The sequence below is a fragment of the Macaca thibetana genome, chromosome 7 (genome assembly GCF_024542745.1).
Source record: "Macaca thibetana thibetana isolate TM-01 chromosome 7, ASM2454274v1, whole genome shotgun sequence".
Lineage (NCBI taxonomy): Eukaryota > Metazoa > Chordata > Mammalia > Primates > Cercopithecidae > Macaca > Macaca thibetana.
The window spans coordinates 105,172,537-105,187,910 of NC_065584.1; the positions used below are offsets into that span (position 1 = coordinate 105,172,537).

At 39.7% G+C, this 15,374-nt stretch overlaps 1 protein-coding gene across 12 annotated transcripts in view; it reads right to left on the reverse strand.

Annotated features, from left to right (window-relative positions):
- The window catches only part of AKAP13 (A-kinase anchoring protein 13), a 352,869-nt gene that overhangs the window by 198,020 nt on the left and 139,475 nt on the right, over positions 1 to 15,374 (reverse strand). For all 12 annotated transcript variants that reach the window (XM_050797981.1, XM_050797976.1, XM_050797966.1 and 9 more), the window contains exon 4: positions 7,592 to 7,888. In XM_050797981.1, the coding sequence (XP_050653938.1) occupies positions 7,592 to 7,888 (297 nt within the window). The remainder of the gene's footprint in view (positions 1 to 7,591; positions 7,889 to 15,374) is intronic.

Consider the following 15,374-nt stretch of genomic DNA (forward strand, 5'->3'; position numbering starts at 1 on the left):
CCTGCTATGCACCATGCACTGGACTAGGAAGTTTATGTCAACTTTTTCCATTCTATCTTCACAGTAACCCTATGAGACCTGGTTATCTTCACTTTGCAAATGAAGGCAGATTCATAGAATAACTTGCCCAGAGTCAGAATCAAGATTTAAAATGGAAAGTTCCTCTGTCTTGAAAAAAAAAAAAAAAAAAAAAAAACCTTTTCCATTACTCCACCCTGTTTCTTTTTGTTAGGAAATAAAACCACAAAGACAAAATCAAGCAATCATACAAGCAAGCTAAGCTAATGTGGTTTAAAAAGCATCTTTTTATGTTTTCCTCAAACATTTTATTAACTTTTCCAACGTACACATAGTTCAAAGAATTACACAGCAAATAACCAGACACTCACTCAACAACCTAGATCCTACAATTAATGTTTTTCTATATTTGCTTTATTATATATATCCAACCATTCTTCCTTCTATTTCCCCATCCACTCACCTTATTTTTATGCATTTCAAAATAAGTTGAAGATATCAGTCCACTTCACCCCAAAATACTTCAGCGTGCATATAATTAACCAGCATTCAATATGTAGTTACAATTTTAGGTGATTTATACATATACAATGAAATACAAATGGTACAGTATATCCATTTGATTAATTTTGACAAATGCATATACATGTGAACCCAAACCTGTATCAACATAAAGAAAACTACCAACATCTGAAAAAGTTCTTTTGTGCCACTTTCCAGTTATTCCTCTCCTCCTTATTCCTAGAGTTAACCACTGTTCTGAATTTTTCACCTACGTTAGTTTTGCCTGTCCTACAACTCCATATAGATGAAATCATAGAATATATACGCTTGTGTAAGGCTTCTTTGATGAGCATGTTTGAGACTCATCTACATTGCTGCACATAGCAGTAGTACATTTCCTTTCATTGCTGAGTAGTCCACTGCATGCATATACCCTCAGTTTTAGGTATTCTCCCATTAATTCCTCACACATTTTTGATTCAGGGGTCACGTGAATTAGGTTTGTAGAAGAGGCCAAGGTGCAAAGGGATAAACAAATGAATATATGAATGTAGTTTCCTTTAGTCTGTGTTGTTTTAAGAGCATGAAAGCTTCCATCACTGCTTTCTTCCTTCCGTATTTAGACTGTAGAGCTCAATAATTTAGGATCAATCTCTGTTCTCTTTTCTCTACATCAGTACTCCTCTGTATTCTGAGTTATTCAACTTTGTTTTTTTAGATCACTAATGGCCTTTCCTACAGTATCAATTGGGTCCTTTGTCCCCAGTGTGAATTAACTGTGCTTTAGGATTCTGGATGTCTGCATCATTTTTGCCAACTCACTCCCCTTCCATCCTTGTCGTCATAACAATAGCTTTGCTGCAGATGTAATTAAAGCCCCTAACCAGTTGATCTAATAAGGGAGGTTATCCTGGATTACCTGGGTAGGCCTGACTGTATCAACTGGAAGGCTTTAAAAGCAGGGCTTAGGTTTCCCCTGGAGAGAAGGGGTTCCATCCCACCTGTGGAGGACAGCACTAGCCTGTGCCTGTGGAGCTCCATCTCACCCACAATCTCCCCTTCCTCACATGATATTTTGGCCCATGTTGGTGGGCTGACTTTGCCCATAATCTTCCTTCCCCATCCTGCCCTACAAATTTTGGACTTATTAGCCAGGCCTCACAATCTAAGGCACCATTCCTTATAATAAATCTTAACATATTATTTCTCTGAGTGGTTCTGCTTCTCTACTTGAACAGTGACTGATATACTCACAAAATCTACTTTTCTCCTTGCTGCCTCCTTTTCTAATTTAATAACAAATCTGATTTTATTGAGTTCTTTAAAGGACAAATGGGAAATATCATCTAAATTTTTTTGTTTCTTACAGAAAGCATACTCGGAAAATCTTCCATCTGAATACTTATGATACTTTACCCTTTTCTTTATGCTGTAATGTTATTTCATAGACCCCATGTTGGCTGGCTATCCTGTTTAACCATACTTAATTGGAAAGATGTCTGTAGGCTTCGCTTCTATCCACAGAGAAGGAAGGTAGAAAATGTCTCATGTCCTGCTTTCTATTTATTTATATGCTAGACACACCTGTCACACACCTTCCCTCAGATCTACAAAAAAGTCGATGTGCCTAGTAGGTATTCAAACATGATGAGCCTGCTAGAGAGTTGTGTCTTTTATAAATGGTCAGATTCTCTAAGTAAAATGTTCTAAGTTCTGAGATCAGTACAATAATTAAGGACCACTTTTCTACCCCATCAATCCACCCAGCAAGCCCTGCTCACAGTACTCTTCGAATCTATACCTATGATTCCAAAATCACCATTCTTTGTACTATTCTGGACTACCTCTTAAAAAACCGAAAGTCCCACATGACGCAGGAATTCTCAGCTGCATGTGAAAGGAAGGAGAACAGGCCACTGTGAGAAAATGCGGTTGTGGAAAAATGAGACTTGTAACCTTGTAACAAAAACAAGGTTTGAGAGGCAAAAAAACCTTTTGGAATTCAACTCCTGCCACTACTAGTCTTGGGATCAATAAATACTAATCTTCTGCCAAGGAAAAAAAAATCACTAGCAGTTTTAAAATATGTTATTTTCTTTTCAGCAGTGATAATAGCTGAAAAAATACACAAACACTAATGTAGCCAAGAAAAAATTTTTAGGAAAAGCTATCAAACACTCTGAAGGTGGGTGGGAACTGAATCATCAAAAGATTATGGTGGGCGACCTATTAACCAACATCAGATACATAGAATTGGGAATTCTACACAGGTTGTTCTTACTGTAGTTTTTCCTAAACCTGTCTTCCACCTCTCCACCCAAATTTCTCTTTGAGGGGAGAATTCTTGCCCCCAAAGATGATCACATCTTTTTTTCACTTGGTTATACAATATCATGAGTAAATAAGAATGAAGATTTCCCCCAGGACATTTCTCCCTGCTTCCTCTAGAGCAAGTCTGCAGTGGGCCCACCCTACATTATTTGGGAGTTATGCTGATTGCTACTGCACAAGGGTCTCTCAGGGAAAACACCCTCCTAATTTACCATTTTCACTAACCACCAAGCTGAGAAACTGAGACTTGAAAAACGCAGAGGAAAAAATGTCCTTGCCCCACCACTCACACTGCACCCAGATGAATCCTTATCACCTGCATTTAAGGCAGAACTGTGGCAAACAGTACAACGCAGAAGCTTGTTTATATAACTAGGGATGAGAGAACATTTGGAAGATTCAAAAGAACAAATTCCCTCCTGTTCATATTTAAAGTGAAGACTAATTTTTGTAACAAGCATAACATCAATGTTTTTTTGTCTCTAAAGGGCACATTCAAAATGAATAGCTTACAAACTAGCACACATTATCAGAATACACTTTCCTCCATTTCACAGATTGAGGAAATTAAGTAACAGAGAGATTAAGTATTTTGCACAAACTCTTGCAATGAAGCCAGGATGCAAACAGACTGACTCCAATGCCCCTGCTTTCCCCACTTTGCAAGAGCAAAGTTAAACCCAGAATTCTTAACTTCATGCTCATGCCTGAAGTTCAGGGAGACTTAAGAAATTTGTCGGCCGGGCGCGGTGGCTCAAGCCTGTAATCCCAGCACTTTGGGAGGCCGAGACGGGCGGATCACGAGGTCAGGAGATCGAGACCATCCTGGCTAACACCATGAAACCCCGTCTCTACTAAAAATACAAAAAACTAGCCGGGCGAGGTGGCGGGCGCCTGTAGTCCCAGCTACTCCGGAGGCTGAGGCAGGAGAATGGCCTAAACCCGGGAGGCGGAGCTTGCAGTGAGCTGAGATCCGGCCACTGCACTCCAGCCCGGGCTACAGAGCAAGACTCCGTCTCAAAAAAAAAAAAAAAAAAAAAAAAAAAAAAAAAGAAATTTGTCATATGTAAATGTGTGCAGGTAGGCAACTATAAACATTTTTTTCTGAGGAGAAATCTGAGCAATTTCCAAAGAAGTCACTGACCTGAAGAAAGCTAAAAAGCACTGCAACTGAACAATTATAACAGAAGGAGGATTAGCCATAATTCTTACATACTATTTTGTATAAGTATTAGGCTAGCATACCTGTAAACATCCTAGCTTTCAACAGCAAGAAGTCCTGTTACATAACAAGGTTTCTTATTTATCTGTATTACCTCAGGCATCATGGTTACTTTGTACCTTTCTCCTTTAAATACCTATTTAAAAGTATTTGATGTTCAACTCATTCATGTGAACAGACTATTCCATTACATTCGTCCCTCAACAGCAGGCACGATGAACTCTTAACTGATGCTACTCTCCCCTTACTGTACCCAGTGTTCCTAGATTCTAATCAACAATTAATAGAACAATTTAAACTGCAGAATGTGAATTGAGCACACAAAATCAGATTCCTGATCCCAGTTGTTGACTTAAAGACAGTTCTATCAAGTCACTTGCATCCATTTCACCATGCAAAGTATACAACTAACTTACACAATTTCTTTTGCTATTATTTTAAATATATGTACAATAAAATTCACCTTTGGGGGTGTACACTCCTATGAGTTTTAACACATGCATAGATTCTTATAGCCACCACCACGAACAAGATGCAAAACAACTCCAACAACCTGAAGAATTCCCTCATGATCCCTCTTTGCAGTCAGACTTTTCCCCCACTCCCAGCCCCTAGCAACTACTGACCTGTTATTTTTTTCTATAATTTTGCATTTTCCAGAATATCATATAAATAGAATCATACAGTATGGAACCTTTGGAAACTGACTTCATTTTCCTAGCATAATGCATTTAAAATGCATCCAAGTTGTTGCACACATCAACAGTTTGCTTCTTTTTATTGCTGAGTAGTATTCCATTGTATGGATATATTACAGTTTGCTTCTATATTCACTCAGTGAGGGAAATCTGGGTTATTTCCAGTTTTTTATGATTGTGAATAATGCTACTATGAGCACATCTGTGCACAGACTTTTTGGTAACTATAGATTTTCATTTCTCTAGGATAAACACCCAAAAGTGGGATTACTGGGTCATATGCTAAGTGTATGTTTAACTTTAAAAGAAACTGCCAGATTTTTCCAGAGTGGTTATACATTTTGCATTCCTACAAGCAACATAAGAGATGTTCTTCATCTTTGCCAGCACTTGGTATTCTTCATCTTAGCTGTTATGATAAATGTGTAATGATATCTCATTGTGGTTTTAATATGTATTTCCTTCCTTAAGTGTTCAAATTTGGTTTGGCCTTTGTTAGCACTGCTTGAGCAATTTTGTGCAACAGAAAATTTACCAGTACACTGGCAGTACAAAAAATATTAAAGCTGGCCAATTCCCTCCTATTAAAGACAAGGAAGTTAAGGCCCAAAGAGAGGAAGTGGCCAGGCGCGGTGGCTCACACCTGTAATCCTAGTACTTTGGGAGGCTGAGGCGGGTGGATTGCTGAGCTCAGGAGTTCAAGACCAGCCTGGGCAACATGGTGAAACCCCGTCTCTACTAAAATACAAAAAAAAGTAGCAGGGCATGGCGGCATGTGCCTGTATTCCTAGCTACTTGGGAGGCTAAGGCAGGAGAATCACTTGAACCCAAGAGGTGGAGGTTGCAGTGAGCCGAGACTGCACCATTGCACTCCAGCCTGGGTGACAGAGCAAGGCTCCATACCAAAAAAAAAAAAAAAAAATAGAGAGAGGAAGTGATATGTCCAAAGTTTCAGATGTTTGCTGTTTCTAATAGTTGTTTTTAATCATGGTAACATAAACAAAACTATCCAACTCCTGGACCCCTCTTTAAACAAGACAAAACAAAACCATAAAACACCATAAGCCCCACAAATAACTAATGCAGTACTATCTTGACACTTTGTGAAAGGCAGTCAGAATACACATTCCCGTATCAATACAGAAATGGAAGGAGCTAGAGGTATTAAGGCCATCACCAGGTTTCTGAAGAGGCACTCACACCTTATATAATGTCAAATATTCTGATCTCTAAATATTAGCAAGACAGAAGTTTCTTGGACACTATACTTAAAAAAAGAAGAAGAAAAGGACAAATCCTTTCTTCCTTGATTTGATACTTCCTTTCAAGTTTTACCTGGGCAGGACTATCCAGGTAGTATCTGACAGTATGCACTTGATAGTATGGGACACTGTTCAGATGGCTGATCACAGTCTTAACTGTTACATTTAGTAGATTTAAGAGAATCAAAGCTGGCAAAGACCTCTTTACCATTCTTCCGTGGAAGAAGACAAAACTCATCTGAGTGTAGAAACTATGCCATGGCTCAGGCCCCTGTGGGTATTCCTCCTCAGGAACTGCTCACCTGTGGAGAGGGTGACTTGTGGTCTGCTTACCCAACAAAATTCAGTACTCAAGGCTGGGTAGACTCTACAGGGCCGTGGAGTGACTGACCAGCTCTTTCACTGAAGACATAGAAAGTACAAGCAGACCCTTCTGGCAGGAGCTCTAACATCAGGCTTCCAATCTAGATTTCATCAGTAATAAAGTAAACATTTTGATCTCTATCTCAGGACTCCTAAATCGTTCGATTGAACTCAGAAGGGAAACCGGATGTTACTTACTGAACTCCAGGTACACATTATGTTTCACTTTAAAATATCTATACAATTATAACATCAAGTAGATGTCATTTGCTACTAGAATTATGTGGGAAAACCCTTGTTTGAGTAAGAGGACTTACTATGTAAATGTTTTTGAAAAAGTGGAGTTCTGGCTGGGTGCAGTGGCTCACGCCTATAATCCCAGCACTTTGGGAGGCTGAGGCAGGTAGATTACCTGAGGTCAGGAGTTCGAGGCCAGCCTGACTAACATGGTGCAACTCTGTCTCTACTAAAAAAAACAAACAAAAAAAATTAGCCGGGTATGGTGGCACATGCCTGTAATCCCAGCTACTTGGGAGACTGAGGCAGGAGAATCACCTGAACCCAGGAGGTGGAGGTGGCAGTGAGCCGAGATCACGCCACTGCACTCCAGCCTGGCCAACAACAGCAAAAGCCCATCTCAAAAAAAAAAGAAAAGTCCTTTCTTCAGTGAATTCTCATAGAGAGGGCCAAGAGATAAGTCAGTAAGAGTGACACTAACCTGGTTAAGGAAGTGTGTGGTTTCTCAGAGCACACCCTGTTCTCATGCTCCTCCCACTCACTGCCCAATCTTTCCTCTCCTTCACTTCCAGGCTATCTTAGAGAACTTCAGCATACAATAATGAAAACCATGTCTTTGATCATTAAACACCAAAAAGTAACTCTGCTGCTCTCCTCATGAAGAACGTGTCACTTTCTATACTTGAAAGATCATGTCTGAAATCCAGACCCACAAGAAGGTGATGTGCCACTCTCCTTGGGTAGTCCCTAGGGTCATTTTGCTGCAACAACATGCTTAACAGCTCAGCTGAAGAACTTAGAAGAGATGCCATGGAGGCCACCTTCCTACAGTAGTTCTAAGATTTACTCAGCCGCTGTGGAAGACCTGAATATGATGACTACAGAAAAGCAGCCCCATTACAAAAACAGAAATATCACAAACTTAAAGTTTGTTTGTAGATCATATAAATTCTCACCATGCAAACTCTGATCTGTCCCCAACACATTCCACTCCGCGGGCAGCTTCAGGTGCCTGAATGCCAGCACTACCTTCTTATCGAGGGAATTCACATCCCCAGATGGGGGTCCTGACTGGTCAAGAAAACGGGTAAAGTTCAGAGCCTGCTGATTTCCAGCACTGGTTGCCAGGAATTGAGCTGCATCATACGCTTCATCCTGGATGAAATGAAAGTCTTCTTCAGCCACCACAAACACGGGAAGGCCCTCTTTGGAAGCACAGAGCTGCACCTTCACTGTCTCACAGCAATCATGACCTAAAGAAAACACAGGCAGCAAAGAAAACAGTATTAGAGCCTCACTGCTGAAACGACGCTGGTGGATCCTCTTAGCTCTTATTTCATGACATACAAATTTCTCCTCCTAAAAAACACCCCTCCTTCCTCTTAAGCTCTGACAGCATTTTTCCAAACTTCTTAAAACTCCATTTTCAGCTTTTAACATTATTTGCAAATATGAGTTCCCTTAACAAAGAACAAAAAACTCTGTATCCCAGCTTTCACCATGCCTATAATATGGTATCTGGAACTGAACAGGCTCTGAATATCAACAAGGGCTATTCAGTTTAAACAGATTTAAGAATGAAAGCTGAAGGACCGGCAAGGCCTAGCATACGATGGAAAGTCCAATAGCTACTGAACTAAATTAGATCTGAAAACATAACAGGAAAAAATATCACTCATACAAGTTATATAGGAAGAATTTTACAGATTCACTAGCACTTGCTTTATTATCACAATACAAAGGCTCACATGATGAAGCACTTGGAAAAGTACACAATTACTTGATTTTATTTTACTACTATGAGCAATCCAAGGCCTAAAAAATAAATATTGATTTTTGTTCTCAGATACACATTCTTTCCCATCTCAGCCACTAATGTAATGAGGACTTCAATGAAATTACCTGGTTTGCATGAGGATAATGCAATGCTGTGGCTGGGAGCCCAGTTCAGGAAACGCAAACATGCCAAGGACTCCATGGTGCCCAGTGTACAGACTGGCAGGCACCTCAGGAGTGGTGATTGGAGGCAGAAAACTGCATGCCACTCCAAAGAGCTCGGCTGAAGTCAGGTCAGCAAGATTTAACACCACTTGTCTACGGGTAAGGCCTTCTTGGAGGATTGGGCTTTCTTTTGAATTTTTAGCCTCACAGAATTAAATATTTCCAATATTCAGAATATACTCATCACAACGCATATTGTATTTCCCCTGTTTTCACACACTGATCTCAAATAGCCAGAACTATGCTCCTATCATCATCCTTCTTCCATTATCTTTCTGATGACAAAAAAGGAAAGAAAGTACAGTTCATGTTTTTGTTTGGGTGATGCCACTTTGTGCTCTGCCTGATTAATCACGGGCACCCATGCACATGCCACTTCCCTGAATCTCTAACATTCAGGCCACTCTTCTACAGCTAAGGGCATGTAGAGAAACCCTTTATATGGTCCCTGAGACTGAATTTCCATACCACGGGCACAGGCCAACAGAGGTTTCAGACTTGGAACAAACTAAGCTTTCTGCTGTCTTTGAAAGAGACAATGTTTTTTCCATGTTATCAGAATAATAAATAAGCTGATTTTCCACATGCTTTTTTCCCAAGGGCCTCCTTAAGCCCTTCATCCTGTGGCAAAAGAAATCTCTCACTGCTGTGTACTTCTAGGATGGTAGGAAGTATTTACCAAGCAAGTACCTAGTACACATCAGGCATCTGAATCATTTCTCTCCACAACAATTTTACGAGGCATGTATTGTCCTCAATTTATAGATTAGAAACTGAGACTTAAAGAAGTAACTTGCCCCATGTTACACAGATATTAAGGTGCAGAATTCACTATACAGAGTCAAGGCTGATGCCAAAGGACATGGTCTATTATAACAGGAGGCAAGGGTTTTGCATCACATTGCCTATCAATAGGGCAATGTGTTTGAAGAGGAAGAAGGTTAAGAGCTAAGTCCCTGCCTGAGAGGAGCCTAACACTTGGAATGATGGGCTAGTATGACTTTTAAGCAAGAATAATTGGTTCCTGAACCATGAAGATAAGTCTTCACATGAACACTGAATCCACACGATAGTCCCACTGCCTTCCAAGTCGAATTCCTTCTAAGAAGGCTGTAGGAAGCCGAAACATCCTCTGCTTGGTGTGTGTGTGCAAGCGCGAGCATGTGCATACGCATGCACGCTTTATAATAATATATACGTGGTATTTATACATATGAAAGAGAATTAGGGGGAAAAAGCAATATTCTTTTGAAGGGCAGCCAGCCTAACTACACAGACATCAATGTTAGCAGAAACAAGCCAAATGATTCCTTTAGTAAGATTTGTCTATTTTTCTAGCAGAAAATGTTTCCTTTAAAATATTCTCTAACATCTGACTCAGTTTTGTTCAAGAGCTAAAAGCTAGACATCCATCAAGTCCAGGCACTATGATCAGAAGGTGAAGATGAGTAAAGTAAGGAGTCTCAATTCCTCAGAGATTTAAGGTCCATAACAGAGAATCAAACAAGATGCAGAAAACTGCAACATAAGTCAAAATGAGAGGACTTCTACAAGAACTTTCCTATCTAAAATATCTAAATACAGTGCAATTTGGGGAGAGGAGTGGTGCATTCCATATGTGGGCAAAAGCAGGAAGATTTCACAAAGGAGATGGCAATTTAGAAGGACTTAGGCCAGGTGTGATGACTCACATTGTAATCCCAGCACTTTGGGAGGCCAAGGCAGGCAGATTGCTTGAGGCCAGGAGTTCAAGACCAGACTGGCCAACACAGCGAGACTCTGTCTGTACTAAAAACAAAAATTAGCCAGGCATCTGTAGTCCCAGCTACTAGGGAGCCTGAGGCAGGAGAATCGCTTAAACCTGGGAGGCGGAGGTTGCCATGAGCCAAGATCGTGCCACTGGACTCCAGCTTGGGAGACACAGACCCTGTCTCTGAATAAATAAACAAACAAACAAATAAATAAATAAATAAATAAAATCTAGAAGGGGCCTCCTAAATTCTTTAATATTATCACCTGAAACATCATACATAGCCTCACTTAATTTCCAAATAAACTGATGGTGGATGGATGAACGATGGATGGATAGAGTGATATGTATGTCAGTCAGGAGAACTGCTTTAAAGAAGAAATGCTGTGGTTCGTCAATAGAATCAATATATAGCATTGTACCATTTATCCAAAATTAAGCTAATCTGTAAACTTCTGGAAGTCCTTTGCGGTAGATTTGAATAAATGTCAATAAAGACCAAAATTTCACAATTCAATGATGATGATGTAAGTAATCTGAGATCCAAACTGAATTATGCTTTCTTTTTTTTTTTTTTTTTTTTTTTTTTTGAGACAGAGTCTCACACTGTTGCCCAGGCTGGAGTGCAGTGGCGCGATCTCGGCTCACTGCAAGCTCCGCCTCCCGGGTTCCCGCCATTCTCCTGCCTCAGCCTCCTGAGTAGCTGGGACTACAGGCGCCCGCCACCGCACCCGGCTAATTTTTTGTATTTTTAGTAGAGATGGGGTTTCACTGTGGTCTCGATCTCCTGATCTTGTGATCCGCCCGCCTCGGCCTCCCAAAGTGCTGGGATTACAGGCTTGAGCCACCGCGCCCGGCCTGAATTATGCTTTCAAACCTTAAATTCACAGTGCCTTAGAAGAGAGATTACACTATGTAAAACAGAATATCCACTGCCGTACCCATTTAACCAGTCCTTTTCCTTTCTTATCACTTTCCTTCCTCAAGCCTATGCAAAGATGAGAAACCTGAACCCTTGAATCAGAAAGGGAGTCACAATACCACTAAAAGTAAACATCATTCACACGGCAAAAAGCCATGGTGAAGCAATGTTACCCTACCCAAAACTGTGAAGTGCCAAAGTAAAGTATCTGCACAGAAATTTGTCTGAAATTGCTAAAATGACTGTTTACTGAGGCAGAATGGGATGAGGGCGAACTACAGGGAGAGAAACAGAACAAGGCGTGATGGGTGTGTGCATGTGGGGGTGTTGTGCTTGGCAACACCAGTACGATTATCTCTTTCTGCTGCATTAGCAGAGTTTGTTAGCAGATGAATGGATGGATGTGTGAGCTACTGTCAGCTCTGTGTACAACGAAAATCAAACTATATAACAGAGAAGGCAGAATGTCAGAAATAGCCATGAAAGAGATATCTCAGAAACTGTCCAATTGTTAATCCAATGTTTTCCCTTCAGATATGAATTCAAAATCTGAAGAAGAGACTATGAATCATCTTAAGTAAAATATGCCATAAATCTGGAATTTGTTTGGTATGATTAGAGGCTTCTTTTTCAAAAGAAAACCTGAGGGTTAAAAGATGAGTGGGGAACTCAGGGTTTCCTGGATTAGTCTTTATTAAACTTAAGAGCACATTGGAAGCATTACTACTGATCAAGAATAAAGTACCTCACCCTACTGTCTGGAAATCAACCATACCAGGTTGGCCTACTGTCTCACATTAATGTTTTCCATTAGGCTCAAGTGGCTCTCAAGATTATTTTTTAATTCCTATAACCTTTCTGATAAAGCACCTGGGGGGAAATCAGCATTTTTAAAAAAGTTACATAATACAGACTCAATAATAAAACAAATCACCCCATATGCCTACACCAAACCTCTTACTATCATAAATTAGCTCTAGAGACACGACTATTTGCAAGAGGGCCATTAGTCTTATGACTGCCTTTGTACATAAAGACTGCAGGGTTATTAACAATGTCTACAATTACACTGCAAAGACACGGGGATGGGAAACTGTATCCAATTTGATATAATAACCACAATCTAACTTTCTGCATAAAAACAGAAGCTGCAGTAGGAAGAACAATAGCAGGATTTTCAATTAGTTCCATGGCGTTTTTCCTTTCATTCAATTTCCTGGTAACAAGAAAGGAAAATAAAAATCCCAATCTTTTTTTAAAAAGGGAAGTTTTGAAAATTTTACTGAATTTCTGAAGGCAGTTACTCTAGAGGATTTATAGAGGGGAAGGAGAGAGAGAAACTATTGGAAGAAACATGGCCCAAACTTTAATTCCATATTTTAAATTATGAATTAATTTCTGAACTTCTCATACTATCAAGTCCACTTACAAGACAAATACAAATTATGGGGTGGGAGAAGTCTGCTCCCAGCTGAGTACATTGTAGGGATCCTCCTCAAGTATGCTGGCAATTAGCTGTCAAGTACAAAATATTAGGTTTGAACTCCAGCTCCACTTCAACAGATTTGGTTATCCTGAGAAAGTCATTCAATCTTGAAGCCTGTTTTCCTTGTACACAAAATGAGAACACCATCAACCTTATGGATTGTTAACAACATTAGAGCTGTGCACAAAGTACCTGGCATAAAATGGGCATCTAAAACTGGTAGTTTTTATTATTAGCTATTAAAATGCTTCTGTTTAGGAAACTCAAGGAAAACAGATCCCTAACACTCTACAAAGAGCTTCTGCAGCATGGCCCAACAAAGCTTGCCATTGGCACTGCAGAAATAACAAAATAAAGAGAGGAGGGAAAGAATAAACAAAAACACAATGAGCACCTAGGTGAGAAACAAAAACTTAACTACTGATGGTCCTCTTAAAATCATCTAATCTGCACCTTTTTTTTATGCTGGCAGGTCAGGAGGTGTGTGTGTGCGAGGTTGGGAGAGCTCTCCGGCAGGCTCCTTCTCACTATATGGAGCACCGCACCCATGGAAACGAAATATTGCTACTGATAAACAAAACTGCTGAAGTACAGCCCAAGAATTACTTCATTTCCTATTAAGCTAAAAGTGGAATGCATCCCATCTGGGCCCTCTCTTTTGAGGATGAAACAATAGGAACTTTGTTTCATCAGCTATCCAAAAAGAAACCCTAAAAGTGCTGGGCCAGCCAAGCCCAGTCCCACACAGACGTCACCTTCTAAGAGAAAAAATGATGGAAAATATAAAAATAATATCTTGATTACTTCAGTTTGGCATCAAAGTCTCTAAAAGTTTGGTGTCTTTTTCTTTCTTCTGAAGTGTCTATGATAGGGTTAAAAGAAACAAATTTTCAGTCTTCAGATCCAGACTCTAATAAGAAATAGGATTTTGTGCAGAAGTACACACCCACTGCTGGGTTTTGGTGACCTAATGGTAGTGTGCAAATTTGGTATATGTGTAAAATGTCTCTATGTGTACAGGAGTATTTAATCAGAAGAGAACAAAGAGTAGGCACAGGAATTTCACCATGTACATTTTAGAGGAGGAAGGAGAGATTTAATGCTAAAAATGTGCTCCGCTATATTCCAGCCGACACCTCTAAGGCAGTGTTTCTGAGCCTTTTCTTCTGTTATACCCCCAAAGAGCCTTTTCAGACATTATTCTCTATTCACCCCTCACTTCATGAAACTTTAATACCATAGATATACCACAAATTTGTTTAACTGTGTTTTACATACACACAGTAAGTCTTTTTTGTTCCCCAAAAGGCAACTTTCACCCCCTTGGGAGGATATCACTCCCTTAATATTGTATGCCCTAGGATTCCAGTGCTGTGTTCATGGTTCCAAAGTTATGAAATATATAATTACCTCATAACATTACAACTAAGGACAGCAGATAATGGATTTCTTTTTGCTTTTCAACTAGTTCTCAGTCTGTTTTTCCAGTATAACCACTATATGTACTAACTAGCATTCGGACAGTAATTTAAGTTTTGCAGAATTTAAAATTTCATCTGTCTAAAGATAGCTTTATAGTAAGATATTTCAGAATAGGGAGACTGTTATAGAAAAAGTCCAATAAAAATAACTGATTATCTTGGCAGGCATTGCCAGGGGCAGGGCTGGGCTGGGGGATGGGGGGTGTCAGAATTCTCTAATTAAGTACATTTAATTAAAAATCTACATCTTCTTTTCAAATATGCTATTCAATTTGGTAATACTGGACATCTGCTGCTAGAAAGTAATTCTTGGTTCACAAGAAATGAAAGAGGCCAAGCATGGTGGCTCACACCTATAATTCCAACACTTTGCTAGGTGGAGGCAGAAAGATCACTTAGCCCAGGAGTTTGAAACCAGCCTGGGCAACACAGGGAGACACCATCTCTAAACACACACACACATACACAAATTAGCCACTCATGATGGTGAGTGCTACTTGGGAGGCTGGGGTAGAAGGATAACTTGAGCCTGGGAGGTCAAGCCTGCACTGAGCTGTGATTGTGCCACTGCACTTCAGCCTGGACAAAAGACTGAGACTCTGTCTCCAAAAAAAAAAAAAAAAAAGAGAGAGAGAGAGAGAAAGGAAGAAAAAGAAAGACATAACACATTATAACTCAGACCATTTGTTGTAATCTGGGCTGTAATTTTTTTCTTTAAACCCAAAAGAACTTCTGATCAGGTAAATGTATTTTTCTTTTTTAATGACAAATCTACTTTATAAAGTACCTTCCCTTATCAGTGAAAAAGAAAAGGAAAATATAAAAGAGCTGAGTCAAATTTGAAGTCAATAAAGGTTTGCAGTTCTTCAAACAAGAACACTTGCTATGAATTCTAAAAATAAACAACAGACATGGCTGAAAAAAGATTTCATTTTATGAAAGATTCTGCACCAGAGTCTTTTACAAAAATAGTATACAAAAACCACTAAACATTCTGTTCCATCTCCTATTCTGAAATCACTACTTGGTCTAAATTCACAGTTTCAGTAATAAAAATGAACACAATAAAACAGTACTCTATGCCCCCATCTCACCCCAA